Here is a 27831-nt window from a genome sequence, read left to right as displayed (position 1 = left end):
AACACATCTTTTCCTAGCATGAAAGCTTAATATTAAACTGAAATGCATTGCAAACATTGATTATCATTTTTTGCTTTATGCAGTCCAAAGACTCCAAATCCCTAATTGAGAAACTTAGTACTCTGGAAGCAGCATACACGTCTGAGACAGAGAAGCTAAAGAATGATGTAGAACGACTTAAAATGAGCGAAGAAGAGGCCAAGAACGCCACCAACCGTGTCCTTAGCCTTCAAGAGGAGATTAGCAAGCTCAGAAAGGAACTGCACCAAACACAGACTGAGAAGAAGACGATTGAGGAACAAGCAGAAATATACAAACAAGAAACAGACCAGGTGAGTACGTCTTGCTTTGCAGCACAGAACTTTAGGAACAACCTGAAGGCGCATTTGTGCATAATCATAAGCCCAAACATATGTGAGATACCTAGGGCTGCATCCTTTATTGATGTTGCATGGTAAGTTGGACTTGGACTCCCTGAGATGTAAATGGAGTCAGACTGGAAGTGGCTAGATGCCTAGTGTCCCCATGTCCTCCTCATTGCCTCGTAAGGTGCAGGAGCCACCAGAGAGAAAGAGAGAGAAGGCGCAGAGGACACAGAAGTCAGGGACAGAGAGGACAGGAGCAGAGACTCAGACATAGAGAGAGCAGAAGTGAAGGGAGAGCCAGAGCCAGAATCGGATGAAAGCCCAGGATGGGAGCTGAAGGCAGGATCTGAGAAGTCTCCTTCTGGACACATCATGGTGGAGAGCCAGAGACGGATCAGAAAGCTGGAGACTGGGTGGCCCTATTGCATTGGAGAAGGTGAGGGAAAACGCAGCCTAAAACCCAAAAGGGAAAGCAGATGAGAAACAGAACTCTTAATCTGCGGTGATGAGCTGGGCGTTTTGTTTCTGGAAAAAAGAGCAAAATAGAACCAAACTCCATCTCTATGCTTCAAGAGAAGTAGGGGGCTTTGAGTGCTTAGAGAACTGCCAGTTATTTTTAAGATTCATCTTATAGAAATCACTGGTGATAGACACCCTCTTAGAAAAGGTAAGAAATGTGTTTTGTGTGGGCCTGATGTTCCCTTTACTGAGGAGATCACCTTAGTTGCACCTAGATTGGATTATTGCAATATGCTGTAACTGGGGATACAGAGGAAGCGTCTGTGGAACCTTCAGTTGGCATGGAATGTTAATGGGCCCTTGGCATGGGACTGTTTTGCACATGTTCTGCATTGCCTGTGCTGGTTGTCAGTTTGTTTCTGGACACAATTCAAATGGTTGGTGATTACTTGAATGGCTTAGATCCAGCATACCTAAAGGACAGACATGTCTTATACTGGCCTGCCTCCCTGCTGCCTAAGATCTGATGGAGAGGCCCTTCTCTGTGTCTCACTTTGGCTGGAAGCATGGTTGGCAGAGGCTAGTGAGAGGGCCTTCTCTGTGGTGGTGCCCTGGTTGTGGATTTTCCCCTCCCCCCTTCCAAGATTCAGGAAGTCTCCTCTTTGGCTGTTTTCTACCAACTAGACCTTTCCATTTCCCTTGCCAGCTAGATAAATGTATTACGCCTGACCCTGTTGTAATTTAACTGATGCTGTAACTTTATTGTGAGATTGTAATTTTAATTGACTTAAGCCTCCTCGATTGACATGGAGGCATAAAAAAGCTGGCTAGCATTTCCCCCCACTTATAAATAAGATATTAATTTATGCTTTCAGTGTAAATTCTCCTTTACAGAGCACACGAAGAGAGGTACAGGCTGAAAAAGCATTTCAGCCTATACTTAGGAAGAGAAGGGAAGTAGAGACTCTGGTAAGCAGAGAGAGAATATGCTCAGTTCAGTTTTGCATGGTTATTGAATTTTCTCCGGAGTGGAGGTTGGTTGATTAGGGCAAATGGCACCCTGCTCCACCAACTTCATAGAATCATAGAGTTGGAAGAGACCACAAGGGCCATCGAGTCCAACCCCCTGCCAAGCAGGAAACACCATCAGAGCACTCCTGACATATGGTTGTCAAGCCTCTGCTTCAAGACCTCCAAAGAAGGAGACTCCACCACACTCCTTGGCAGCAAATTCCACTGTCGAACAGCTCTTACTGTCAGGAAGTTCTTCCTAATGTTTAGGTGGAATCTTCTTTCTTGTAGTTTGGATCCATTGCTCCGTGTCCGCTTCTCTGGAGCAGCAGAAAACAACCTTTCTCCCTCCTCTATGTGACATCCTTTTATATATTTGAACATGGCTATCATATCACCCCTTAACCTCCTCTTCTCCAGGCTAAACATGCCCAGCTCCCTTAGCCGTTCCTCATAAGGCATCGTTTCCAGGCCTTTGACCATTTTGGTTGCCCTCCTCTGGACATGTTCCAGTTTGTCAGTGTCCTTCTTGAACTGTGGTGCCCAGAACTGGACACAGTACTCCAGGTGAGGTCTGACCAGAGCAGAATACAGTGGCACTATTACTTCCCTTGATCTAGATGCTATACTCCTATTGATGCAGCCCAGAATTGCATTGGCTTTTTTAGCTGCCGCGTCACACTGTTGGCTCATGTCAAGTTTGTGGTCAACCAAGACTCCTAGATCCTTTTCACATGTACTGCTCTCAAGCCAGGTGTCACCCATCTTGTATTTGTGCCTCTCATTTTTTTTGCCCAAGTGCAATACTTTACATTTCTCCCTGTTAAAATTCATCTTGTTTGTTTTGGCCCAGTTCTCTAATCTGTCAAGGTTGTTTTGAAGTGTGATCCTGTCCTCTGGGGTGTTAGCCACCCCTCCCAGTTTGGTGTCATCTGCAAATTTGATCAGGATGCCCTTGAGTCCATCATCCAAGTCGTTGATAAAGATGTTGAATAAGACCGGGCCCAAGACAGAACCCTGGGGCACCCCACTAGTCACTCTTCTCCAGGATGAAGAGGAACCATTGATGAGCACCCTTTGGGTTCGGTCTGCCTTCAGTCAGGCCCCACCTGCCAGCCTTCTTCTTTACTCCCAATCCACTGCTTATCAGCTTCCTCCTTAGTCTCAGTGTTGCCCTTGTAGAACTCAGTGAGGATAGGAACAAAACTCGGAATTGATTTTGCCTGTCATTGGCTCAGGCTCCACCTATGTTTGGCCTCTCAGCCTTCCACCCCATCAGTTCCAATGGGCACAGCCAACACTGTTTCAATCTTATGCAGAGCATGATTTCCAATCAGATTTGATGAAAATGCTGTATATAGACAAGGCTGTGATAGCAGTAGATGTATCATCCATGCAGATTGACTGATTAGCTTTGTCTAGAATTTCCTGGGGAAAATTGTTTAATTTGTTACTCAAACAGTGTATTTGTTAAGATGGATTTTTTTCTGTTTCAGCTGTGAGCCTTTCCCAATACTATTTTTTTCTTTTTTTAGTTGGTACTGGAATTAAAAGAGCAAAACACACTGCTTAAAACAGAAAAGGATGAGCTGAACCGTCGGATCCAGGACCAGGCCAAAGAGATAACAGGTAACCTTGGTTCAGAAGTTTGGTTTGGTTGATGGTTTTTGCATGCACACACACACACACACACACACACACACACACTCCCTTCTTCTCTCCCTTTTCTCTCCTCTGCTTTTTTATCGATTAAGCAAAACTCTGTAACATGATGGGCCTCCACTTTGAATCACTGACCCCAAGGAACTCAGTATCATCACTCCCGGGAGAAAGCAAAGAGTGAAATGGGCTGTGTAAGCATCAAATTATCACCATGCAGAAAGGCTGACTCTCTCTTTCCCCCATCCATTATTTGAGAGTAGGATATTGCACTGTTTCAGGGCTAGAGGCAATATCACATGGAGGATAAAATGTGCATAAGTGAGTCCTGAACCAGCCTTACTGCCTCATTTGCATAGCATTGAATTGCGGGATTAGAATTTCTTTTTTTAAGAGAGCAGTTAAATGGACTCTGAGCCTCGGATATTGAACTGTAGTGACGCTAAAGACGTTGTTTAAATCTTACTGAGGAATTGACCATTCCACAGCTGGATGCACTAGCTGCTCATGTGGTTCAAGGACAGGAGCTTTGTAGCCATACTGTTTCAAATCTGGGAGCTGGCCACAATTCCTTACTTAGGCTGCAATCCTATACCCGCTTACCTGGGAGAGAATCCCAGTGTTCAGTAGGATTTCTGAATACTGGTTTGATCCAGTATCATCTAACCTCCTTGCAAACAAATTTGAATGAATTCTCTTTAAATGTCTAACATTGTTTAATTTCCCTGCAAACAAATCAGGATGAATTCTCAATAACAGGTCTTCTGGAAGCAACCATAGTCTCTAAAATGCATTGTTTCTTGCTGTACAAATGTAATACAGTTGTACCTTGGTTCTCGAACAGAATTTGTTCCGGGTGCAGGAGCGTCCTGCAGCCAATTGGAAGCTGTGGTGGATGTTCGGCTTATGAAAATTGTTCGAAAACCAGAACACTCACTTCCGGGTTTCGATCGTTCGGGAGTCAATTTGTTCGGGAGTCAAGGCGTTTGAGATCCAAGGTACAACTGTATATGTAAATTTGCATTTCATACTTTGTTTTACAGAGGTCATGGAGAAAAGGTTCACTGAGGAGACAAAGCAGCTAGACCTGGATTTGAACAATGAAAGGCAGAGATATCAGAATCTGCTTCAGGAGTTCAGCCGGTTAGAGGAGCGATATGATGACCTCAAGGATGAGATGAAGGTTATGGTGGTGAGTGGCTTAAAGGACCTGGAAAAGATTTCATTTGAAAAAGTTTCTAGGCTGAACAAGATCTTCCCTAGCAGACATGGGTTTAGAAACACAGATTGCGTCTGCACAGCTGAAAAGTAGGGGGACGGACGGACGCAATTTGGAGTAGAAAGGTAGGAGATGCAGAGGCATTGCTCAATCCTTTATCAGCCCTAAACGACCTTTAAAGCCCTAAACGGCCTCGGTCCTGTATGCCTGAAGGAGCGTCTCCACCCCCATCATCCAGCCCGGACACTGAGGTCCAGAGCTGAGGGCCTTCTGGCGATTCCCTCCCTGTGAGAAATGAGGTTACAGGGAACCAGGCAGAGGGCCTTCTCAGTAGTGGTGCCTGCCTGTGGAACGCCCTCCCAGCAGATGTCAAGCCAATAAGCAACTATTTTACTATTAAAAGACAACTGTTCCCTGTTTAGGGAAACTGTTTTTAATATTCAGTTAGAAGCCGCCCAGAGTGGCTGGGGAAACCCAGCCAGATGGGCGGGGTATGAATAAAAAATTATTATTATTATTATTATTATTATTATTATTATTATTATTATACCACCATGCTACTTTCTTGGTCCCTCTCTTTCATTTGTCTTCGCATGACTGAGGCAAATCAGTCCCTGACTTCTACAAAGCACTCATGCATGAGATCTCTAGGATTTGGAAGTGCAAAAGACAAACACTAGAGCTATCATATTTTCCTGCCCACTTTTCTCCCCCCCCCCCAGAGCATCTCCAAGCCTGGACACAAGAGAACAGATTCCACGCATAGTAGCAATGAATCAGAATACACCTATAGCTCTGAGATCACTGAGGCAGAAGAATTTCCAATGAGAACAGAGGTAAGATCAAAGAATACAAAAGAATCAGAGTCTGTTTATACCTTTGAGACCACCATGGATTCCCCCCCCCTTCAAATTGTAAATCGCTACTGCAATATCAGTTTTTTACTATGCTGTTCTTATAGGAAGGGTATGCTATTTCTGTGGACTCGAGTGAATTTCTTTGAAATTGCATATCTTGTTCCATGATAAACTGTGTGCACATGTACTATGTTTGACACACAACTGATAGCCAGGGTTTAACGATTACATCCTTGCAATCTAATTGTAACATGCATATATATAGCAGGGATAGTCCTGTAGATGCTGTGGAACTACAACTCCCATCAGCCATAGCAAGTATGACCAGTGGTCAGGGGTGATGGAAGTTGTAGTCCAACAGCACCGGAAGGGTGCCATATTGGCAACCCCTAATATACAGTTACCCATATCTGCTTCGCATGAGTAGCCTTTTGCTAGTCAGAATTAGAAGATGGGGTAGGAAGGAAAACTTGCAGCTGCAGGTAGTCAGCAGCTTTCAACCACATGCAAGTCCAACAATGTCATACTTAATAACTTCAAATAGTTTCAGAACTCCAGGGTTCCTAGGAACATTTTATGAAAATTACTTCTGTAAGGAAATGCTACTTCAGGGTTATTTTATACTGGTATCAGGAAACTTGTGTTTTATGGACTTAGAATTTCTGAAAATTCTGGTGGGTCTGGACCCCACCTGCTACCCCAAATTTACCACTCTGAGAATTCAAGAAATAAATAAGCCAACAAAGCAGGCAACAGAGCATTGCAACTTGAACCAATTAGTGGTTTAAAGCTTTGCAAAACATTGAACTAGCATGTTGTTTGGGCATTATGTTCAGATAGGTGTCTTGACATCACAATATGGGTGAGCCCTTGAAATTTACTGGGATCAAATATTGTAACTTGTAAGGTAGTTTTCCAGTTTAGAGGAATTGTCATCTTGGTGATAGGAAGGGAGGGAGAGAACCATTTTTGAAGGGCACATTTTTAATGGCAGCTTGCTCTGCATTTTAAGTACTAGAAGATTTGGGATATTTCCAGAATGATTACTCAGCTATGTTACTGCCTTAGGAAATGAGTATCAGTTATGAATAATTCAAATGTTGCTGCAGCTGCTTGATAATGGTTATATAGCACTAAATGAAAAATATTGGATGCTTATGGATGCATTATATGTTTTATGGTGGTGGAATTCATAAGCTGTTTTGTCTTATTTATTATTTGCTGCATATGGGTTTTAAAACGAGAAAAGGGAACCAAATACTTGCTTCGTAGAAGCGCAAACTTGCTGCGTTGGTTCTTGAAGGAGATGCTCCTCCAGCCATTTCTTGGGATAAGATTTCGCTTTCTGATTGGCATAAGCCCCTATTGTCCCCTCTCTTCCTGAAGAAGCGCTACCTGGCTAGATAACCACCTGACAAGACACACAGGAAGATTTTCTTTCCTTTCCCTCTAATCATGGCGCTTGAGAACACAATCACTTGAAAGTGGGCAAAGTTTTTAAGGCAATTAATTGGTCCAGAACGCGTCTTGCCTGCTTTGTCAGCTTAGGTACTAGGTATGGTCCAGACAACAAGCACTCTCACAACTCAGCAGAACTCGCTTCCATCCAATAGGCAGCTTTGTGATTGGTGTTATTGGTTCAACCTGTTCTCATACACCTGGGGGAAACTGATACAAAGGTGCTGTGAAGAACCTGTTGTGTCTTTGAAATGCAAGCTGCCTTCCCTACTTCCATGCTGTTCTTCTGTTTGGGTTAGCGGTGGTGACTCTGAGAGCACCCACTAGGAAAGAGGGCAGCTGAGTTTTTCACTCCTCTCTTATGAGTGTGCTGTGCACAGCTTCATAGTAACAACAAATAACTTCTCAGCCATCCCCATTTCTCAGCCTGTTGCACTATATAGCTAGGGCTCTAGTCAGTACATAGAAAGATGCCTGGTACTGTTGACTTCCTCAGCCCGGTGCTCTCCTGATATTTGGGACTACAACTCATGTAATCCTTGGCCATTAGCCATGCAAACTGTGGCTGATGAGAGTTGTAGTCCAAATCAATTGGAGGACTGCAGGCTGAGGAAAAGTGACTGTGGCAGTGATGCTCTAGCCTCCCAGGAACAGGCTTTTCCAAATACCTGCTACTTGATCTCTTTGCACAAAAATGTCAGGAATTGAACCTGGCACTTTTGCCATGGACAGCATGTGCTCTACCATTGACAGCTGTGTGGAAGTATTTTGCTAGATAATAAGCTATAGCTGGAGGGACGCGGGTGGCACTGTGGGTTAAACCACAGAGCCTAGGGCTTGCTGATCAGAAGGTCGGCAGTTCGAATCCCCGTGACGGGGTGAGCTCCCGTTGCTTGGTCCCTGCTTCTGCCAACCTAGCAGTTTGAAAGCATATCAAAGTGCAAGTAGATAAATAGGTACCACTCCGGCGGGAAGGTAAACGGAGTTTCCGTGTGGTGCTCTGGTTTGCCAGAAGCGGCTTAGTCATGCTGGCCACATGACCCAGAAGCTGTATGCTGGCTCCCTTGGCCAATAAAGCAGGATGAGCGCCGCAACCCCAGAGTCGTCCGCGACTGGACCTAATGGTCAGGGGTCCCTTAAGCTATAGCTGATGCCTAAAGACCAAGAGGGATGCTGATTTGTTCTGTTTTTCTTGTTTATTTTCTTTCCCCCTGAACTTTGTAGCTTCCCAAGGTAGGGGTGAACCCTTCTGTGCTCCCCAACCATTGTTCTTTGGATGCTAGCTGGAAAAAGGCTAGCTGAGGAACAGGGCACTAGGAGGAGGAATAGGGCATATTTATACCCCACTTTTTAAATTTGCACGGGGGTGGCCAAAGGGAGGGAGTTGCACAGTTCCTGTAGGGAAAGTGAACCTTAAGCTTTTCTCCATTTTCTTCAAACTTGAGAAGACATACTGTATCATACTGAAAAAAATACATTGAGGACTGTTTAAATTTGTGTGGAGACCAGTCCTCTGTGCCATAGTTTCCCCTTCAACATGAAGTATATTTCATATCCTAGGTGGTCTGCCATGTGTTGAGTAGTGTGCAATGGGCTGTTGTGTCTTCTAATTAACTGATATCACTAGGGTATGAAAGCAATTGGTTATATGACCACTCCTTTGTGTTTTTGATAGGCCACACACAAATGCAGAGATGAGCACATGCTGTCTTTGAATATCCAACCAAGTCATGCATTTCTGGGTATACGGAAATAATTCCAATTGCTTTCACATTTCACCGTGCTAGGTTATCTAATAGTAGATCCAGGTTTTTAAGCAATGGTGTTTATCTCACTGCTCTTTCGTTACAGAAACTTACTGTGCTTCTTATTCTCTTTGAAACTAACTGCAAACCTACTCTTTTTTCCCTCCTCCCCTCCCCTTTCAAACAAATAAGAAGGAAAGGTATGATTGGTCATAGACCTTAAACCTTCTAGTTAGTTACTAGTTTTCTGCCTTTAAGGCTTTAGGATAGATGCTTTTTTATATTAGATTTATTTATCAAAATGACTTTTTAAAGTTGTGATTTCAAAAATAACACTGGGAAAATTCTGGATGCCAGTAAATAGCTCTCCTAATCAAGTAACCTTTATATACCTCTAGTCATTGCTTCCCTCCCACCCCTGCTTCTAAGAGACAGTCTGCATGTTAACATGCTCAGTCGGAACCAGCTTGGAAAAGCATCCCCATGGCGTTGCCTTCATGTGGTGTGGTTCCTCCATTTTGCATGGACCATTTCCCTACCGATTCCTTGTCCGTGGCAACAGCTGATGCTGTTGGAGAAACTCTTCATGCCAGGTGAAAGAACCATGCCCCACACTTTATGCTTTTGTTACGAAGGAACCATCAGCTTTCCAGCTTTCTCCTCAGGATGATAGCTAATGTGCAGACTGTCCCCCCCCCCCCCCAAAAAAAATATCCCTTTTTGTAAGTTGGAAACATTCTGACTTGCCCACGATTTCCCTTGAATCAGGAGCCAAGCGAGAAGAAAGCACCTCTGGACATGTCTCTATTCCTTAAATTACAAAAACGGGTTACAGAGCTGGAGCAGGAAAAGCAATCCTTGCAGGATGAGCTGGACAAGAAAGAGGAACAAGCGCTCCGAACCAAGGTCAAGGTAAAGACCAAAATGGTTTGGCTTTGTTTATAATATTTGTTGTTGTTTAGTCGTTTAGTCGTGTCCGACTCTTCGTGACCCCATGGACCAGAGCACGCCAGGCACTCCTGTCTTCCACTGCCTCCCACAGTTTGGTCAAACTCATGCTGGTAGCTTCGAGAACACTGTCCAACCATCTCGTCCTCTGTCGTCCCCTTCTCCTTGCGCCCTCCATCTTTCCCAACATCAGGGTCTTTTCCAGGGAGTCTTCTCTTCTCATGAGGTGGCCAAAGCTATCCCTAAATACTGGTGAAATTTGGGGCCTTATTCCAGCAATGGTGTCCTGGTAAAAAGGCTGAAGAGCTATGCTTGTCAGAATGCAAGAGGGACATACCTGAGGCAAGATGCAGGCTGTAACGCCTGAGTGCTTCTCTGGCTTTCCCATGTGGTGTCTTTGAGAGCCAGTGTGGTGTAGTGGTTAAGAGCGGTAGACTCGTAATCTAGTGAACCGGGTTCGATTCCCCGCTCCTCCACATGCAGCTGCTGGGTGACCTTGGGCCAGTCACACTTCTTTGAAGTCTCTCAGCCCCACTCACCTCACAGAGAGTTTGTTGTGGGGGAGGAAGGGAAAAGGAGATTGTTAGCCGCTTTGAGACTCCTTAGAGTAGTGATAAAGTGGGGTATCAAATCCAAACTCTTCTTCTTCTTTATTGTGTCAAAAGGCAGCAGTTGTGTGCTCCTTAATTCTGCATTGTGTTGATTGATTGATTGATTGATTGATTGATTGATTGGTGTTGGAGGCTCAGAGGGTATCCTTGTTTTTAAGGACATTTTGCTTCCATGAGTAACTCCTGTGAACCTTAAAAATTGATTTGTTCCTGAATCTTCCTCTTACTTTAATTTTACATTACATTAATCAGCTAAACTGTCCATTTGGGGGGCATTTTTAAGCATGGGAGGTTACTTTAGGCCATTCCCCGTACTCTTAGCATCTGTCTTCTGGTTGAGGTTGGTTTCTGGACTTGCTTGACTACATGAAGTGGCAGCCACAGTGTAGTGTTTGGGGATATGCAAATTGGACTGTGGCTTGTCTTTACATTGTCTTTGCCATTGTAGAGCGCTATTGAACTTAGCAGGCCTTGGTTCTGACCATATAATGCATAGGATTGCACTGTTAGAGAGGGTTTTTTTCAAAGCTGGAGGACTTCCACTACAGACCAGATCCTGATCCTATTATGTGTGATTTTAATTGCCTCGGCTGTGAATATTTATGAACTATAAAAGCAATATAAGTATCAGATACACCAATAACATTGTATCACACACGCTCCCCAAAAAGTTTGTAAAATTAATCATGCTGTTCTTCCTGCTAATTTTCTGTTTTGCAGATGTAGCTAGTTCTGGCTAAAGGATAAAACTTTATCTCTGTCTTTTGTTTCCCCAGGAGGAAGAAAGGCCTCAGATGAGAGGTGCGGAGTTAGAGTATGAATCACTTAAGGTAATTCTGGATTTTTTAAAGTGACCCAATCCTATACATTACCCTAAAATAGCCATAATTAAAAGAGCATATTACAATAGTATTTACAGAGGATTTTGTGTGTTCACAAAGTTTCACAAACGCCATATAGTACAGTAATCATTACCAGAACACCGTAAGAGCGGCTAGCTCATGATCAGTGAAGACTTTCCCCCCAAACCCCACTCCAAACCTTTCTAATTTGCATTGCTGGTGAATGAGAGAGCAACTGTGTTTGTGTTCCTCCCCCTTTGCTTCAGCGCCAAGAGCTTGAATCCGAGAATAAGAAACTCAAGAATGAGTTGAACGAGTTGAGGAAGGCCCTGATGGAAAAGAGCGCTCCTAACGTCACTGCTCCCGGTTCCCCAGCGTATAGGGTCCTCTTGGATCAGATGACCTCTGTCAGCGAGGAGCTGGAAGTACGTAAGGAGGAAGTCCTCATTCTGAGGTCTCAACTCATGAGTCAGAAGGAGGCAATTCAGCCTAAGGTAAGTAGAGGAAAGAAAAATTGGACAACATGAATTTTGATGAGAGAGCAGTTTGCTTAAGCAATGTAGCTTTTTCTCTCCCTAGCAGATTCCATTATTGACTTGAGTGTGCATCTGAATGCTGCCATGGAGAGGGGGAAATTTGACCCCACCATCTCCTGCAACACCACTGGCTGCATGTGAGGTGCACCAGCTTTGAAAGGAAATCACACAATAGTCTCCTGCACTGTTGGAATACCCTCAGTGCTGTTGAAATAACATGATGTAAATAACGTGGAATAACGGGGGTGGGGAAGCTGTAGCGCCCACCAGATGTTGTTCTACTGCAACTCCCTACTGCAACTAAGCCAGCATGACCAATGGTCAGGGATGATGTGGGCTGCAATGCAGCAACACATGGAAGGCCTCGGCTCCCTTTCCCTGGTTTTGTAACGATAGATGCGGTTAAAATATGATTGTCACCAATAATGGCAGCATAACTTGCCAGCAGTATAGGCAAGAAGCTTGATTTGTTTGGAAAGTTGAACATATCCTAGAGAAGTGTCTGGGAGCCTCCATTAATACCATCTAGCAGATACCACTTGCACAGCAGGAATTGGATATACAGCACATAGTTGAAGAGAAGATGTGTACCTGCCATGTATGATGTACAGTGGAACCTCGGGTTGCGAACGTGATCCGTGCAGGAGGCACATTCACAACCCGCAGTGCCGCGTCTGTAACCCGAGGTACCACTGTAATGTGTTGTGATGGTGCTGTGTGTGAATGATTGTATGTCTGTAGGTTTGATTTGCATCATCTCTTTTTTGAGGAGGAAGAGTTGTTTAAATCAGGTTCATGCAGGTGTGGATGTGTGTGTAGTTACCCCCTCACACACTACTGATTCTCTCTCTCTCTCTCTCTCTCTCTCTCTCTCTCTCTCTCTCTTGTGTGTGTGTGTGTGTGAGAGAGAGAGAGAGAGAGAGAGAGGGAGAGAGCTATCTTCCCCAGGAGGAGGGAGATCCAATTTGCAAATCTATTCATTGCAATTTGGACCTGCCAGTGGAACTCTGTATGAATGGAGCAGTCTGTTTCAAAGTGATACTGGAACTGACTGGCAAGTCTTCTGGTGGTATATGCACGAGTTCATACAGGAGACTTGAAAATAAAAAGGGAAACTGGTGATCTTTAATGAGAACAAATATGAGTAACTAGGTTTGTTTGTTCCTTTCCCTGCTTGCAAATGGTTTACCAGGATGACAAGGTAACCTGATTTTCTTCTTGTTTGTTTGTTAAAAACATTTATGTACCATTTTTCATTTTAAAAATAATGATTCAGGGCAGGGTACCAGAAATTATCAGAACAAAGGTTCCGCTGGTACCTTTCCCGGGAAAATCAGAGACTCACTATGTCAGGTTCCTACTGGAAGACCGGACAAATGCTAGAACATTAGCAGTGGTGAAGTTTTTATTGGTGGTTGCAAGAACCAATGATCCCTATCTTTAAGTCTGAACAAAATGCTTGTTTAACCTGGAGGTAGGCTGTCTGAATTGTGCATTGGTTTGTAACGATTTGTTGGGTCTCTGGACCGTAATAAAGATTGATTGATTGACATTAAAATCCAAAATTACAATACATTAAAAAAGCAACAACCATCCAAGAAATGGTCAGTTTATTTTAAATGCTAGAATATTCACTGAACATCATGTAACTGGTTGATGTGCTTTAGCAATCGCAGAGTTTACATATGTGTAAATGACACATATTGTTTTAAAATGTATTATTCATATTATAAAAGTGAATTTTTTGACTTCTTATATGACCAAGAATCTCTGAGAAATGGATCTCCATAAGAAGGTGCAGGCTTCTTCATGGGTCTCACAATCAGCCTGATTTCTTGCATTTTGGCTGGGCAACAGCTTTGTTGCTTTTATTCAGTCCTTAATTTTTTTTATCTGTACACCTCCTTCCAGGAGCTCAAGGTAGCCTGTCTGCCCTATACCCATTTTATCCCTGCAACAAACTTATGAGGTAGGTTAGGCCGGGAGAAAGAGAATGAGTGTCCCGAGACCATTTGGTGAGCTTCATAACTGCATGAGAATTTGAAGTTGGCACCCACCATCCATTCTGAAGGAAATCAGCCCTGAGTGCTCACTAGAAGGACAGATTGTGAAGCTGAGGCTCCAATACTTTGGCCACCTCATGAGAAGAGAAGACTCCCTGGAAAAGACCCTGATGTTGGGAAAGATGGAGGGCACAAGGAGAAGAGGACGACAGAGGACGAGATGGTTGGACAGTGTTCTCGAAGCTACCAGCATGAGTTTGACCAAACTGCGGGAGGCAGTGGAAGACAGGAGTGCCTGGGGTGCTCTGGTCCATGGGGTCACGAAGAGTCGGACAGGACTAAATGACTAAACAACAACAACACCCACCAGTTCTACTCCAATACACACTATATAAAGAGCCCAAGGAATTTCTATGGCGTGAGAAAAATAAATAATAATCACTAAACCGTTAGAGCATAAGAAAACTCTTGCTGGATCAGGTGAAAGGCCCATACTATTCAGCATTCTGTTCTCACGGTGGTCAATGTGATGCCTCTAGGAAGCCTAAAAGCAGGACAGAAGCACCAACGATATTCTCTTTGCTTGCGTTTCCCAGCAGCTGCAATACAGAGGCATGACACCTCCATTACTGGAAGTGGCACACAGCTATCATATTTAGCAGCCATTGATAGCCGCATGACCTTGCCTAATTGCCTTCTGAATATGTCCCAAGTTGGCAGCCATTGCTACATCCTGTGGCAGAAAATTCCACCAGTTTTAACTATGTATGGCATGAAGAACACCAGTATGTGTTTAGGCCACACACAACCTTCCCACAAAAAACTCTTTAAAAAGAAAGACTACCAAGGAAATGTAATAAACGAATAGAAAGAGAACCTGCTCAGTTGATGCTGACACAAAACTCCACATCCACACTATACAAAAAGAATAGAAGCCTCACCCATCCCTTCTTCCCCAACCTTATACTGTACTTATAATGTCTCGCAACTAATGTAACTGACCTGTAAGAAAGACTGTGCAACCTGAAAAAAGAGACAAGGCATGTACTTTTGGAAACCAAGAAAATCTTAATTATTTTTTTTTTTTAAGACTCTTCAGGTAATCTATTTTGTGCAACTGCTTTCTGTTAATTCTTTCCAGAACACCATGACAGACTCCACAATCCTTTTAGAGGATGTACAGAAGATGAAGGACAAAGGAGAGATAGCCCAGGCGTATATTGGTCTGAAAGAGACAAACAGGTATGTGTGCATTTACATTGTGCATCTATTTTGTACAGTTTGCTTCTTCCCTTGGCTGTAAACAAAACAGAATATCAATAATAATAATAATTAACTGCTTGGTGCTACTTGTGCAGTGGTTCTAATTTGCATTAGCAGAGTAGAAGTTGTTTTTTCTGGTTTAAGGAATTTGGAACAATGCTATCTTATCTGAATATATCCTGCTAACTTAATTTTCTCAGGCAAGTTGTCACATATACTTCCATTAACTTAGGCTGCAGTTCTATACACAGGTGCAAGCTCTATAGAACTCACTGGGGTGCTATCGTGTGCACCTCTTGAATTATGTGAATAATCAGAGGAGCATTCAACCACAAGTTCCATATATGCTAATGTCAGCCAGAATCGTGATTGTGAAAGTTCAAAAGGTTGCTAATAAGCCTAACAAGAAAGAGTTTAGTTAGGAATCTATGGAAGCAGTTGACTTTGAAGCTGACAATAAAGTTATGAACATATGGGGAGTATAAAGAAAGATTAAATAATTGCAGGCCAGTTGTGAAATATATAAGAAAAGAGCTTGGAATAGCTGGGAAATATTTGTTATCTATATCTTTATATTTAGGCATATTTTTGTCATACATTTACTTTTATGTGATTTCAATATTTGGAATCTATTAGGAGCTTGAAGATGAAATGATTAAAGAAAGAATAATAAAACATTTAAAAAATGAACCCACTGGGACTGACTTCTGTGTACTCATGTATAGAATTGCACTGTTAGACTACAATCTTATGCACATTTAATGTAGGCATAAGCCCCACAGAACTTAGTGGGGCTTGCTTCCGAGCAAACATGCATAGGGTTGCACCGCTGAAAAGTTTAGAATTGCAGTTGTGGAGATGAAGGTTTCCCCTTTTTAATAACACTTACTCAGCTTACGTTGTCCTTTTAATTAGCATGCTACACCATCACCATCATGTATCCCTTTTTGTGTTTTTTGCATTTAAAAACAAAACAAAACAATTTGCTTGGAAGATCATCTCTTCAGGACTATCATATGCTGAATGAGGACGGAGAGCTGTGGCTGGTATATGAAGGGCTAAAACGAGCCAACAGGTTATAAAACTTCTCAGGACGGACCTCCTTGCGTTCTCTCTCGTGTTACTAATATGCTGTGGACCTGCTTTTGCAATGCTGTTTCTTATCGTCATTTAACAAGACTGAATCCAAATGAGTTTTATTAAAACAAGGGAAGAATGGAACCCTCCAAGGCTGGCACTTCAAATCAGTCTCAGCATTGGCAAGTGGCATGGTGGGGCGTTAGCTGGGCCCCACAATCTGGTAGAGGCTCACTATTGACCAGTTATATCCCAGATTTGCTGCGGTGGAAGTTCTGAATCATAAAAATAAAGATGCAGATGTGTCTGAGCTACAAATAATAAGACATAGGACTTTTGCATATAGCAGGAGAGGGCTTGTAGTGATGGTAGCTGATTCTCATTAGCCAATGAACTCAGCTCATCCACGCTCTCCCTGTGACGGCAAGGAAAAGAGGAGGAGGAGGAGCCACTGTTGGCCATCCATCTGCTTCCTGCTGATTTTTGTTTTCTTATGTGGAAACATGGTGGCTAAAGGACGAGAACCCAGCTCTCAGAGAGCCCCCCAAATCCTGGAGCCTGTTAAAAATGTCTACAAGCCATATTATTACATACGCTGTTAACGCCCCCCCCCAACAAATGACGAATAGTTCAGCACAAAATGGTTACCATGGTTTGAAATAGGCAGAGCGAAACACATAAAAATTAAAGGCATTCTGTATATGTTATTTGCCTGTTCTAACTCATGGTGAATAAGGGAGACACTAGCAGATACTAAATAAAGAAAACAGCCATTTTTAAAAGCTCTAATGACATCAAGTGTGCATGACTGACAGGTGCACCCACTCTTTGAAAGGCATCTTGCTTTTTAAAAAACCTTCCTTTAGCACCCACTTCTCAGTTTGCTCTGAATTTAGTTACTTTAGCATTTAAATGACAAGAGTAGTTCATTGTATACTTTTACCAAACAAGTTAACCAACATAGGTTTTTTCGTTTTTTATTACAAATGCTATTTTAACCAGTGTCTTTTCTTTTCTTGTGCTAACAAAACACTAAACATTAACTACTGTGTTTGTAAGTCTGCTAGACGCTAACTTGCGAGTAGTTACCATGCTGCAGAGTAAGCGAGGGAAGAGGTGGCTCTGTAGCTTTTGCTTCTTTTGTCCGTGTTCTAGAAGCGAAAGGTTCTAGAGCAAGGGGCAGAGAAATGAAAGGTAAATTATTCATATTTACCTTTTATGTGCTTGGTCAATGTAGCTGTTAGCTGGTCTGCTTAGGTCTATTTAAACTCTGAAAGTGTGTCTGATGGAGCCGCTCAGCTTGAGGTATGTGCTCATTTGTAGAAGATGCAATTTTAGCATTAATCTCAGTACTCCAGCGCCCCCCATTCATTTCCTCTGTTCCTTCCCTCCTATAATTCACAAGCAGCAAATGAATTATTTGTTTGCATTCCCAAGCCCACACAGTGAATCAGCAGCACAGTCAGCATGATACTTTATTGCTTCCATCCGTATCCCTCTAGCAATACCTTTACTAAATTCTTTTAGTTTTTTGGGTGGGATACTTCAGCTTCTTTCTGAGCAGCATAAATAAGACTTCCTCCTTTATGGCCTTGTTATGTGCCTTCACTTAAATACACCATGATTGGTATGTATTTTTGAGGTTGCAAGGGCGTTTATGGATTGATTAACAAAACCTTAAATCATAGGAACCAGAGACAGCCCAAGATACTGCATGCCCGAGGCAGAAAATCCAAATGCCTCTCCACCCCTCTCCCAGAGGTGGTAAAATATAATGTTAAACTAAATGTTATTGCCCTTGCAAATGGTGCCCAAAAATCTCTTGCCTGAAATGGTACAGGCTTTGTAATTATGTATAATAGAGATCCTTTAAACAAATATGAAGCCAAGGCATTATAAACCCAAGTCAATTTTAATTTTGCTATACATCTCATTATTAGGCAAATGGGATTTTGGTCCAAATCACCTAAATGGGTTTAAAGAGTACTCTCTGGTTTTCTTTCTTTCTCCATATAAATGGGCTGGGCAGCGATATGTACACTTGAGCTTTGATGACAGTATTTAGACCTTTGGTGACCATCTTCAACACAGATTCTAAAAAAGTGTTTTCCTTCTTCCTCCTCATCTCCCCCTTTTCTCTCTGCCTCCCCCAAATGCCCTTTGTTTTTCTGTGGCTTTGTAGGCTACTGGAATCTCAACTGCAGTCTCAGAAGAGGAGCCATGACAATGAACTGGAAGCCCTCCGTGGAGAGATTCAGAGTTTGAAGGAGGAGAACAATCGCCAGCAGCAGTTGTTAGCGCAGAACCTGCAGCTGCCCCCAGAAGCCCGTATAGAAGCTAGCCTACAACATGAGATCACCCGCTTGACTAATGAAAACCTAGTAAGTCAAATCTTAATAAACTGTGTGTGTGTTGAGAAGTCATTGCAAGCATGTGTGCAATAGGTTTTGAAGACAGCGACTGCCTCCAAAGCAAGATTCAATGTCTTGATTCTTCGGGTCTTCAGAAGGAGGGAGGAAGTGGCTTTTCTTGCTTTGGCGACTTACTTATGTTCTTCCAAGGATGGTGAATAAAACTTGATGAGATTCTCTCTGCTTTTGGAAGTCTTAAGGCAGGGAGAAGATGAGGGATTCCAGTTCTCATCAGTCTCAGACAGGATGTCTAATAGAGGGCCACAGGTTCCCCGGCCCTGCCTAGGGGCATTTTTAGACTATTGAGCGGGTTGGAGGGGGGCAACATTCCAGATTCCCAATTTTCTTGAGTGCAACACATGCTTAAAGGTAACGGGACCCCTGACCATTAGGTCCAGTCGTGGCCGACTCTGGGGTTGTGGCACTCATCTCGCTTTATTGGCCGAGGGAGCCAGCGTACAGCTTCCGGGTCATGTGGCCAGCATGACTAAGCCACTTCTGGCGAACCAGAGCAGTGCACGGAAACGCCGTTTACCTTCCCGTCGGAGCGGTACCTATTGATCTACTTGCACTTTGACGTGCTTTCGAACTGCTAGGTTGGCAGGAGCAGGGACCGAGCAACGGGAGCTCACCCCGTCGTGGGGATTCAAACTGCTGACCTTCTGATCGGCAGGTCCTAGGCTCTGTGGTTTAACCCACAGCGCTTACAAAGTTATAAAAGGAAGGTCCCTTTGATCACTGTCATCCAGATGCTACTGGTTAGTCCTGAAGCTATTGCAGTACTTCTGCAGAATAGCTAAATAATCTTAGTGAGGCAGCCAGCTGCACAAAAAACATCAAGCCTTTTTCAAGTTCCGTCTTGTAGGCTTGCACCTTCCGTTGCTGCTACTTCATTTATTTTAGGAACTTGGGGAGGAGGTGTGTTTTCAGGGTTTGGAAAGCCCAACTTTGGCCAGTATTTTAGCAGGAGATTAGTCCATTCAGTCAAGAACTCCAGCTGGCCCAGTGCTTGTCCCTCCTCCATAGAGACCCAATGCCAAGCTATGGTAGGTGTGTTGTGTTCTCCTCTGGAGACAATTCTCTTCCTCAGCAAGCTTCCCATATCTAGCTTTAGAGTACTGGCATTCTTGCATTTCCACAACATCACGTTTTCCTGCTGGTGCTTCATGAAGAGTAACCCCATAATAACCAGTATTCATTATCATTCTTCAAACTCTGCCGTTGTCTGTAGCATTGTTTATCATATAGCCTAACTTCTTAGACAGCTTAATTGCAGTTGTACATGCCAATGCCATGCTGCAAGGGCTACATTCTTTAATGTACCAGTTGAAAGAAACTTTTTAAAAAACACACTTTTATTGATTTTCAAAGGAACGACTAAGACAGTTTATATAACTGTCCATCCTTCTGAGGACAATCCAAGGCAATCAGATAAATACTAAACAGCTCGTAGCTCCGGCATTTGAATAGAAGCACACAGTTTCTGATGTTGCCCCAAATGTGTAAACCACTTAGAAGGGTGATTAGGCCTTCCAGCCTTCATTTTTTTCAGAAGAGTCCCCATTTTCCTTTTCATCTTTTTCTATGGTATGACACGAGAATTGACCACCATGACCCATCTGGGTTTAAATATTCCTGACAGTACCCATTCTGAGGGTAGTAATCACTGAATGTTGTTGAGGCATTTTTATTTTCCGCCTGCTTGTGAGGTATATATTTTTAAAGCCATATTTTTCAGGGGTTTTTATAGTAATAAATGGACCATAAAACTTCCCTCCACTCTGTTGTGTGCATCTTAAAGGCTGTGACTTTTGCATCCTGGTCTGTAGGGAGATTGACGCTGTTTTAATAGCCTAAGTCTGTCTCAAAATCAATGTAGCTGAACTTGCCTTTTCTTCTGAAGTTTATTGACATGCTAGCGCCTTTAAAGAATGGGAAGAACCTATACTTTATACCTGTTTTTTCAGTATTGTGAGGAGTTATATGCAGATGATCCCATGAAGTATCAGTCGTACCGGATTTCATTTTACAAACGGATGATTGTATGTACTGTGTACATTGTGCCAACTCTCTTTCTTTGTTTGCTACTCTGGAGCACTAACTAAAGAGCTGGCTGCCTTGTCCACTGTTGAAGGAAATCCTTTTCAGAAAACTTCATCAATGTCGTTCCTCTCCCAAGAGCTTTCTGTTGTGTCATTTGTGTCAGCGTCTTTGTTACTAATATGAACATAGCAGCATGACTGAAGCAGACTCTCTTAGCTGTGTACTTTGCCTTCTGAAAAAGAGATTCCAGATTTGCTCTTAGATAAGCATTTAGATCAGGCGAAGGCAAACTCGGCCCTCCAGATGTTTTGGGTACAACTCCTTTCATCCCTAGCTAGCAGGACCAGTGGTCAGGGATGATGGGAATTGTAGTCTCAAAACATCTGGAGGGCCGAGTTTGCCTATGCCTGATTTAGATGGCATCCCTCAATATTAAAATGGATATCTAGTGGTACCAAAAACATTGGGGGAATTGTTGGGGAGGCTATGCAATAATATTTGTAATTCTAAATCATTAGTAGAGGGTGGCACTAAAATGTAGTTTGAAGAATGATATACTTCAGTCTCCCAACTTTGCAAAAATTGGTTCAAATGTTGTTGGGGGTCCCCCCCCTCCTTTGGTTCTGCCCAGAGTGGGAGGGGGCTCCAGACTTCCCACTCTTTCATCAAGTCTCCTCTGTATGTCTGAAAAGTAATAAGTGGTTGTGGAATCTCCACAAGCCTAAAATAGACATGCCAATAGAACAGAGTTGGAAAACCTATGGCCTTCTGTGGAGGCTAACTTACATCATCCCTGACCTTTGGCCATAGTGGCTGGGAGATGGGAGTCCCAGGTCACATGCATGGCATATGTTCAAATCACATTAATGCCACTTGTCATGGCTTCTCACAAAGAACTTAGAAAATTGGCTGTAGATACAGTGGTACCTCGGTTTACGAACTTAATCCGTTCCGGAAGTCCCTTCTTAAACCAAAGCCCTTCTTAAACGGAGGCGCACTTTTCCTAATGAGGCCTCACGCTGCTGGTGCCCTTCTATCATTCGGCTTCCGTTCGTAGACCAAGGTAAAGTTCGCTAACCAGAACACTACTTCCAGTTTTGCGGAGTTCGTATAATGAATAGTTTGTAAACAGGGCTGTTCTTAAACCGAGATCCCACTGTATGTTGATATCCGTAAAATGTGCCTGCAGAAGAATTCTGTGTCTGTCATGCTGCACATGTTTCAACATACTTTATATAATTGTCTTGCTTATGTTCTAGGCAGCGTGCAGGCTTGCAAACTTCAGCCAGATGGCAGCATCGCCTTTCAGCTGTGCTCAGCTCCTCTTGTAGCACTAACAGTACTGGTTCTGCTCTGTCTGTCGTTATAGACAGCACTTTTAAGTACCTAATCCTTCCCTCTCAACTTTTATTGCTTAGGATTTAATGGAGCAGCTTGAAAAACAGGACAAGATTGTTCGCAAACTGAAAAAGCAGCTTAAAGTCTATGCAAAAAAGATTGATGAACTCGAAGGTACGGTATCTGTGTGTTGTCAAACTTTTTCTCCCTTGTCTGGCGGCGCAAATGTTGACCTGTTTTACTATATGAAAGAGGCAATAAGTCTCCAGCTGTTGACAAGTAGATACAATAACTAGAAAAATGTTGAACTTGTGTGTATATGCATATGATAGTATCCCGAAATAGTAATTAATGTGACTATGCTAAGGAAAGGTATGGATTATCTTGGGATCTGAGTGCAAATGGGTTGTGAGTTGAAATTCATTTCATTCTCGGTTTAATAAAGGGGAGTTTTTGACTTTTGCCAAGAGCAAGTACTTCAAACAAGAACAGCTGGCTAATAAGAAGACTCTCATTTCTTTTGAAATATGAGAATGTGGTGCCTCAGAATCTATAGTAATATTTTTTGCTTATGGATTCCACCCCCCTCCCTCCCTACGATGGCCATCTCAGAAAAGACTTTGTTTGTTTGTTTGGACTCTTACCCACCTTTTAGCACAAAGTCCCAGAGTGGGTTACGGCAATAAAATACATAATTATATAAGAAATGAAACATCTACAGCCTTAAAACAAGTGAGATAACAATTAAACATATGAAAATAATAGAAACATTTAAAAACAAACCCACAGTTAAAAGCAGCCGTGATATGGATGCAGACCAGGATAAATATATCCACTTAGAAGGTTTGTTGAAAGAGGGAGGTGCCAAAAAGACAACAGAGATGGCGCCTTCCTACTATGTAACAGGAGGGAATTTCCAAGGGTAGCAAATTAAGAGGCCACAGTGGCAATGGAGCTGGAATCCCTGAGTCGATGCATGGATTTCACCTTTAGAACTGCAATCAGGAGAGCTACCACTTGCACCAGGAGAACTGGGAGGTTAGAGTACAATCCTAGCACCACTTAGATCTTAATGGTGGGGAAGGGTTGTTAGGATGGTGCATGGTCTCCTCTCCACCACCTTCCAGTGGTTTTCCCACTGATTGTAGGAAGTGGAAGGAGCCAAAAGAAGGAGTTGATCTTGCCATTGGCTTTGGACCCACTTAATCCAGATCCTGGGAATCCACCATTGGCTTTGATCTTGGGTCTCTCAGCTATGCTAGCCCTAGAGTTGACATCACAAGATGTGGCCGTGGACCCACTGCTCTGTTCTGCTGCTCCCTCAGTGGGATTAGTATTGCTCTGCTCTTGCCTCTTGCTCCTGTGGTACTGGCACTGGCAGAAGCCCTTCTGCAGAAGAGGAACACTGTCCTTAGAAGCTTTTACATGTGGAAATTAGTAGAAAAGCAATCTGTCCAAGGGGCCCTTTCTGCCTTCACTACAGCAGCTCTAAGTTCCTCCACCAGCACAGCTGTTCACCATCTAAGAAGTCTGGCACAGGAATATTAGCTATGGATAGAAGCCTTCCCCAGGATGCCATTTTAAATAACTAAACCTTTGGATTTATGGTTCAGTTATTAGTTTCCCATTTGAACATCATCATCAACAATGGTAAAAAAGACAATGTCGAGCAGAAGGTAAAAGTATTTCTCAATTTGCAGGAGGAATCATTTGGAAGGCAATTTGAAAATACACGTGTGTGAATGAGAGAGACAAAAACAAAAACTTGCAGGATAAGCATCTTGTATTCACAAGTATTCAAGGTCAAGTTGACTTTCTCCCCTGAAACATACTGTATTTAGAAGTGAGGGTACATTGAAACAGTAGCACAGTAGATTGATATCAAACTGATTCCAAGTGAACAAGGCCTTCTCTTCAAGGAACATACTGAATTCTTGCTCATTTGCTACTTTCCCTTGTAGGTTTGTGTGCAGTTTTCAGTTTACTCATACACTTTTATAGATGAAATAAATGCATCAATAATGCTCTCAATGCATCATGGAATTAAAATGCTAATGGGCATGACTGTACCTTTAGCCTTGGTAATGATTGCCTTATAAATGCCTGTGCAAGAGGAAATCATGACTTCCCAGCTTAGTCATTTTGGCGGAAGACTTTGACCAATAAGTCATTGTCTGCCAGGTAGAATATTTACTGGTCAAGGTAAAATAGCTCTTTACCTTGGTGAAAACAGCTCCCTGCTTGCTTCAGAGCCCCTCCCTCCTCCCTCTCTCGGTTGTACTTTGCCTTTCAAGGAGGTAACATCGAGAAATCAGAGACTTCTGTGTTTACTAAGCATTGTCTGCAGGAAGAACACCTTAAGAAGAAAAAAAGCTGCTCGCCTACAGATTACATTGAGACCTTTCACTTGGTTAAGGGTTAGTAGGGAGTGGCTAAGTTCTAATTCTTGCCTTCCCTTTGCCATATTAAATATAGTCTTGAAGCATAGTCCATTTTTTAAGAACTCTGGGAGACTCACTCAGATTCTGATATCAAACAAGTGATGACTTCTTATGGTACTGAATAGGTAGCTAATCTTTTTCTGCCTCAATGCATATTAGGAAGCAGATGGTAAAGTACATTTTCTGTTGGCTCCTGTCTTAATCTTGTGTTTTCTTCTTATGTTTTGTTCTTACTGTTTTAACTATCCTGTGTGTACAAACTTGTATTGGTCTATGACCATAATCTATCTATCTGAAGAATAGGCACCGATCAGTGTGTTTTAGATGTTCACTTCCTGAATTGCACAGCGTACAGCCCCGTTCTCATGTAACAATAAGCCAAGCCATGGCTTAGTGTGAACGAGGAAATGTACAGCTTCCTGGAGTGAAGATCCCAGCTGCTGTGCTCCTTCCTTGGTTCTGCTGGTGCTGTTCCACCCAGAGCTAATCCATGGTTTGGCTTAAGTGTTAATACCTGAACCTGGGCTCGTAGTTTGTCTCACTCCCAACCAAGCTTTGTTTTTTGAACCCACATGTTTGCTTTGTAGTGCTCGGCTTAGCACTGCATGTTGAAATGGATCCAGGTATGAGGGCAAGATGTTGAAAAATTTAAAACCGCACAGCACTGTGATGTACTGGGGTGATGTGGACCGCCTTGGGCAGTTTTCTAATGGTTTTGTCATTATGCTGTGGATTGACACAAGAATGAAAGATGGAGGAAAGTTTCTAGTTGTTCAGCATGCCAGATTTTGCTTGGGGGCAGTTTGCTGAGGGCATTCTTTTTAGCATACATTTTGGAAAAGGAACTCCTGGTTTTCAGTATTTCCTTAAACGGAGTCTAACAGACGTACAGCCCAATCCTATTCATGCCTTCTCAGAAGTGTCCCATTGATTTTAGTAGTGTTTACTCCCAAGTAAGTGTTGTAGCTTTAGAGTATATAAAAACCTCCTTTTGCTCCTTTATCCCTAGTAAGATCTCACCCTTTTTACTGTTCCAACTTTTTAAGGCATAAACACATATTTTATGTAGACTGTAAACACTCTGGTTGTCCCCTTCCTGGTTGTATGCACATGACACGAGAAAAGGAGATTGCCCAAGAGTTGTTGCTTTCAGTCTGTATTTAGTATCTTACTTCTGTGAGGGGTGGGGGCACCTGTAGCTTGTTAGAAGTGAGCTGTGGCGCTCCCTTGCCTTGTATGTGCTTTAAAGGAAGCAGAGGCCAGAAAGGGAAGAGAAAGAAGTCACAGAAGTGCTTATAGGATAACCAACAATAGTTTGCCAAGAGGAGGAAGGTTGTGATACCAGCAGTAGGTGAACTTACCTGAATGTCCAAAGTGCCACCTGAACATAGAGCAAAGTCCTGTGCATTACTCTCTTTTCTAGTAGGGAGTCTATACAAATTGGAATTTGTATATGTTTCGCTAGTTTTCACTGATTGCAGTAGATGGTTCACTTCTTATTTTATACAGATGTACCTTCCAGACTGGTTACAGTGCACCTAAATAGAGCTTTGGAAAAGTACAGGGAGTCCAAAGATCTTCAGCACAAACATTTTTTGATCCTGGGTTGCATGTCTTCACACATTCTGAGAAAGCTTCTATTCTCATGGTGAAGGACCCCTTAGAGGGGGGATTTATTTGCTTGACTACAGCTGTGAATCCTGTCCTTTTGGATGTGCAATGCAGCCTGAAAGATCTAATGTCCCATAACTGTAGAAAGAATCATAAGTCTAATAACTTAATTTGAAAAGTACGCACTTACTCCTTTGGGAATACACCCTGTAGATGAGCTAGACAGCCAACATACTGTGAAATGAATGGACATATAATACTCCAGAATTCAGTATAAATCCTCTTGTCTAAAACTGGGGGGTTCTGTGACAAATAGCTAAATAAATATCCATTTCTTGATGTAGTGGGCCAGATGGATAACATTTCACCTGGACAAATAATTGATGAGCCAATCCATCCTGTCAATATTCCAAGGAAAGAAAAGGACTTCCAGGGGATGTTAGAGTATAAAAAGGAAGATGAGCCAAAGCTTGTCAAGAACCTGATTTTAGGTAAGAATCCTTTCTGTTTATAAAATGAACCAGTCTTTTTGCCTATGAATGTGGAGTGTTTCTTGAAACTGGTCCAGTTTATCTAACGTTGGAGAAAAGGAAACAATCCCCATTCACCAAGAAAGTTCAGCTCTTCATATCAGTTGCATTACGTATCTCCTTGTTTCCTTTTGTAACTTCACATTATTCTGTTCTGTTCCGGGCACAGATAATTTTTGACAGAAAATTGGAAGAGGAAACATAACTTTGAAATCAAATAAAAAGTATTAGTACTAACTGGTCCCAGAACAGTTCTGGTAAATTGGAGATCTGCAGTTTTACCAGGCCATATAAAACACAGCAAAGCTGTCTATGAATTTACGTGTGCATACTTTTGTTTTCTTATTCAGATCTGAAGCCACGAGGTGTGGCAGTCAACCTGATCCCAGGATTGCCAGCATACATTTTGTTCATGTGTGTCCGCCATGCTGACTATCTTAATGATGACCAAAAAGTGAGGTCCTTGCTAACTTCGACTATTAATGGCATCAAAAAAATCTTGAAGGTACGTTTATTATTTAATGACAATGTCAGTGTGGAGAATTAACACTTAGTGTTGCACAGCAAACGATATGGGGACAAGGGGAAAAAATGGCAGTTTTGTTTCCATACTTTATAAACATAGCAATTAAAGCAGTTAACTGTGACCATGTTTTCTTCTAATTGTCTTTTCATGCACGCTGTATTTATTTCTTCATTTGTTTTCAGAAAAGAGGTGATGACTTTGAAACCGTTTCCTTCTGGCTGTCTAACACATGCCGATTTTTGCACTGCTTGAAGCAGTACAGTGGTGAAGAGGCAAGTCTTGCCATTTATGTTTTTCACTTTTACTTTTGACTTTGCATGTACAAAATGGGTTGAAGGCATTAGATCTGCCTGTTCAAGATGAAAGCATGGCTTATATTTGTAAGCCGCGGACAGAGAGTATTGACAAGAGCAAGAGTTGTATCTGTTCTTGGTAGTGGTGTAGTGGTAAATTTTGATGTGCAGAAGCTAATCATGACAGTCTCCAGAGCCACACCCCAAAGAGTCCATAGCCACACCCCCAAGGAAAATCAAAAAATGCCTGAACTGCTAAAGGCTTAGCATGTTGGACTTGGGCTGGGGAGACTTGGGTTCACATTCCTGATCACCATGAGGTTCACTGGGTAATCTTGGATCAGTCTCACTCCAGCTTACATAACAGTGTCCTACACCCAACACCCCCAGGCTTACAGCACTGGCAAATACCACTCCAGCAAATTACATCATTGCCCCCTGCTCTGAAAAAAGTACTGAGCCTCTGCTCCTTTGGAAGGCATTTGATGGCAAGGTTGGTAGGCAAGAGGGAACGGAACCCGTTGACTGTTTTTGAAACATGCTGCCCATCCAGAGTGTTTTGGATAACGTAATGGAAACGCATAA

General features: G+C 42.7%; 1 protein-coding gene across 5 annotated transcripts in view; it reads left to right on the top strand.

The window, feature by feature from the left end:
* The window catches only part of MYO5A (myosin VA), a 117961-nt gene that overhangs the window by 80645 nt on the left and 9485 nt on the right, over positions 1–27831 (top strand). For 2 of the 5 annotated variants that reach the window (XM_080980223.1, XM_080980222.1), the window contains exons 22-36: positions 84–332; positions 3371–3464; positions 4538–4686; positions 5436–5549; positions 9542–9685; positions 11109–11162; positions 11441–11668; positions 14855–14955; positions 15971–16051; positions 18236–18434; positions 20432–20506; positions 21926–22019; positions 26242–26388; positions 26778–26932; positions 27136–27225. In XM_080980223.1, the coding sequence (XP_080836349.1) occupies positions 84–332; positions 3371–3464; positions 4538–4686; positions 5436–5549; positions 9542–9685; positions 11109–11162; positions 11441–11668; positions 14855–14955; positions 15971–16051; positions 18236–18434; positions 20432–20506; positions 21926–22019; positions 26242–26388; positions 26778–26932; positions 27136–27225 (1974 nt within the window). The remainder of the gene's footprint in view (positions 1–83; positions 333–3370; positions 3465–4537; positions 4687–5435; positions 5550–9541; positions 9686–11108; positions 11163–11440; positions 11669–14854; positions 14956–15970; positions 16052–18235; positions 18435–20431; positions 20507–21925; positions 22020–26241; positions 26389–26777; positions 26933–27135; positions 27226–27831) is intronic. The other 3 variants (XM_080980225.1, XM_080980224.1, XM_080980226.1) reach the window with 3 other exon arrangements.

The sequence above is a fragment of the Podarcis pityusensis genome (genome assembly GCF_964106645.2).
Source record: "Podarcis pityusensis genome assembly, chromosome: 14".
Taxonomy (NCBI): domain Eukaryota; kingdom Metazoa; phylum Chordata; class Lepidosauria; order Squamata; family Lacertidae; genus Podarcis; species Podarcis pityusensis.
The sequence above is the reverse complement of the archived record's forward strand: the minus strand, read 5'-3'. Positions and strand labels throughout refer to the sequence as shown.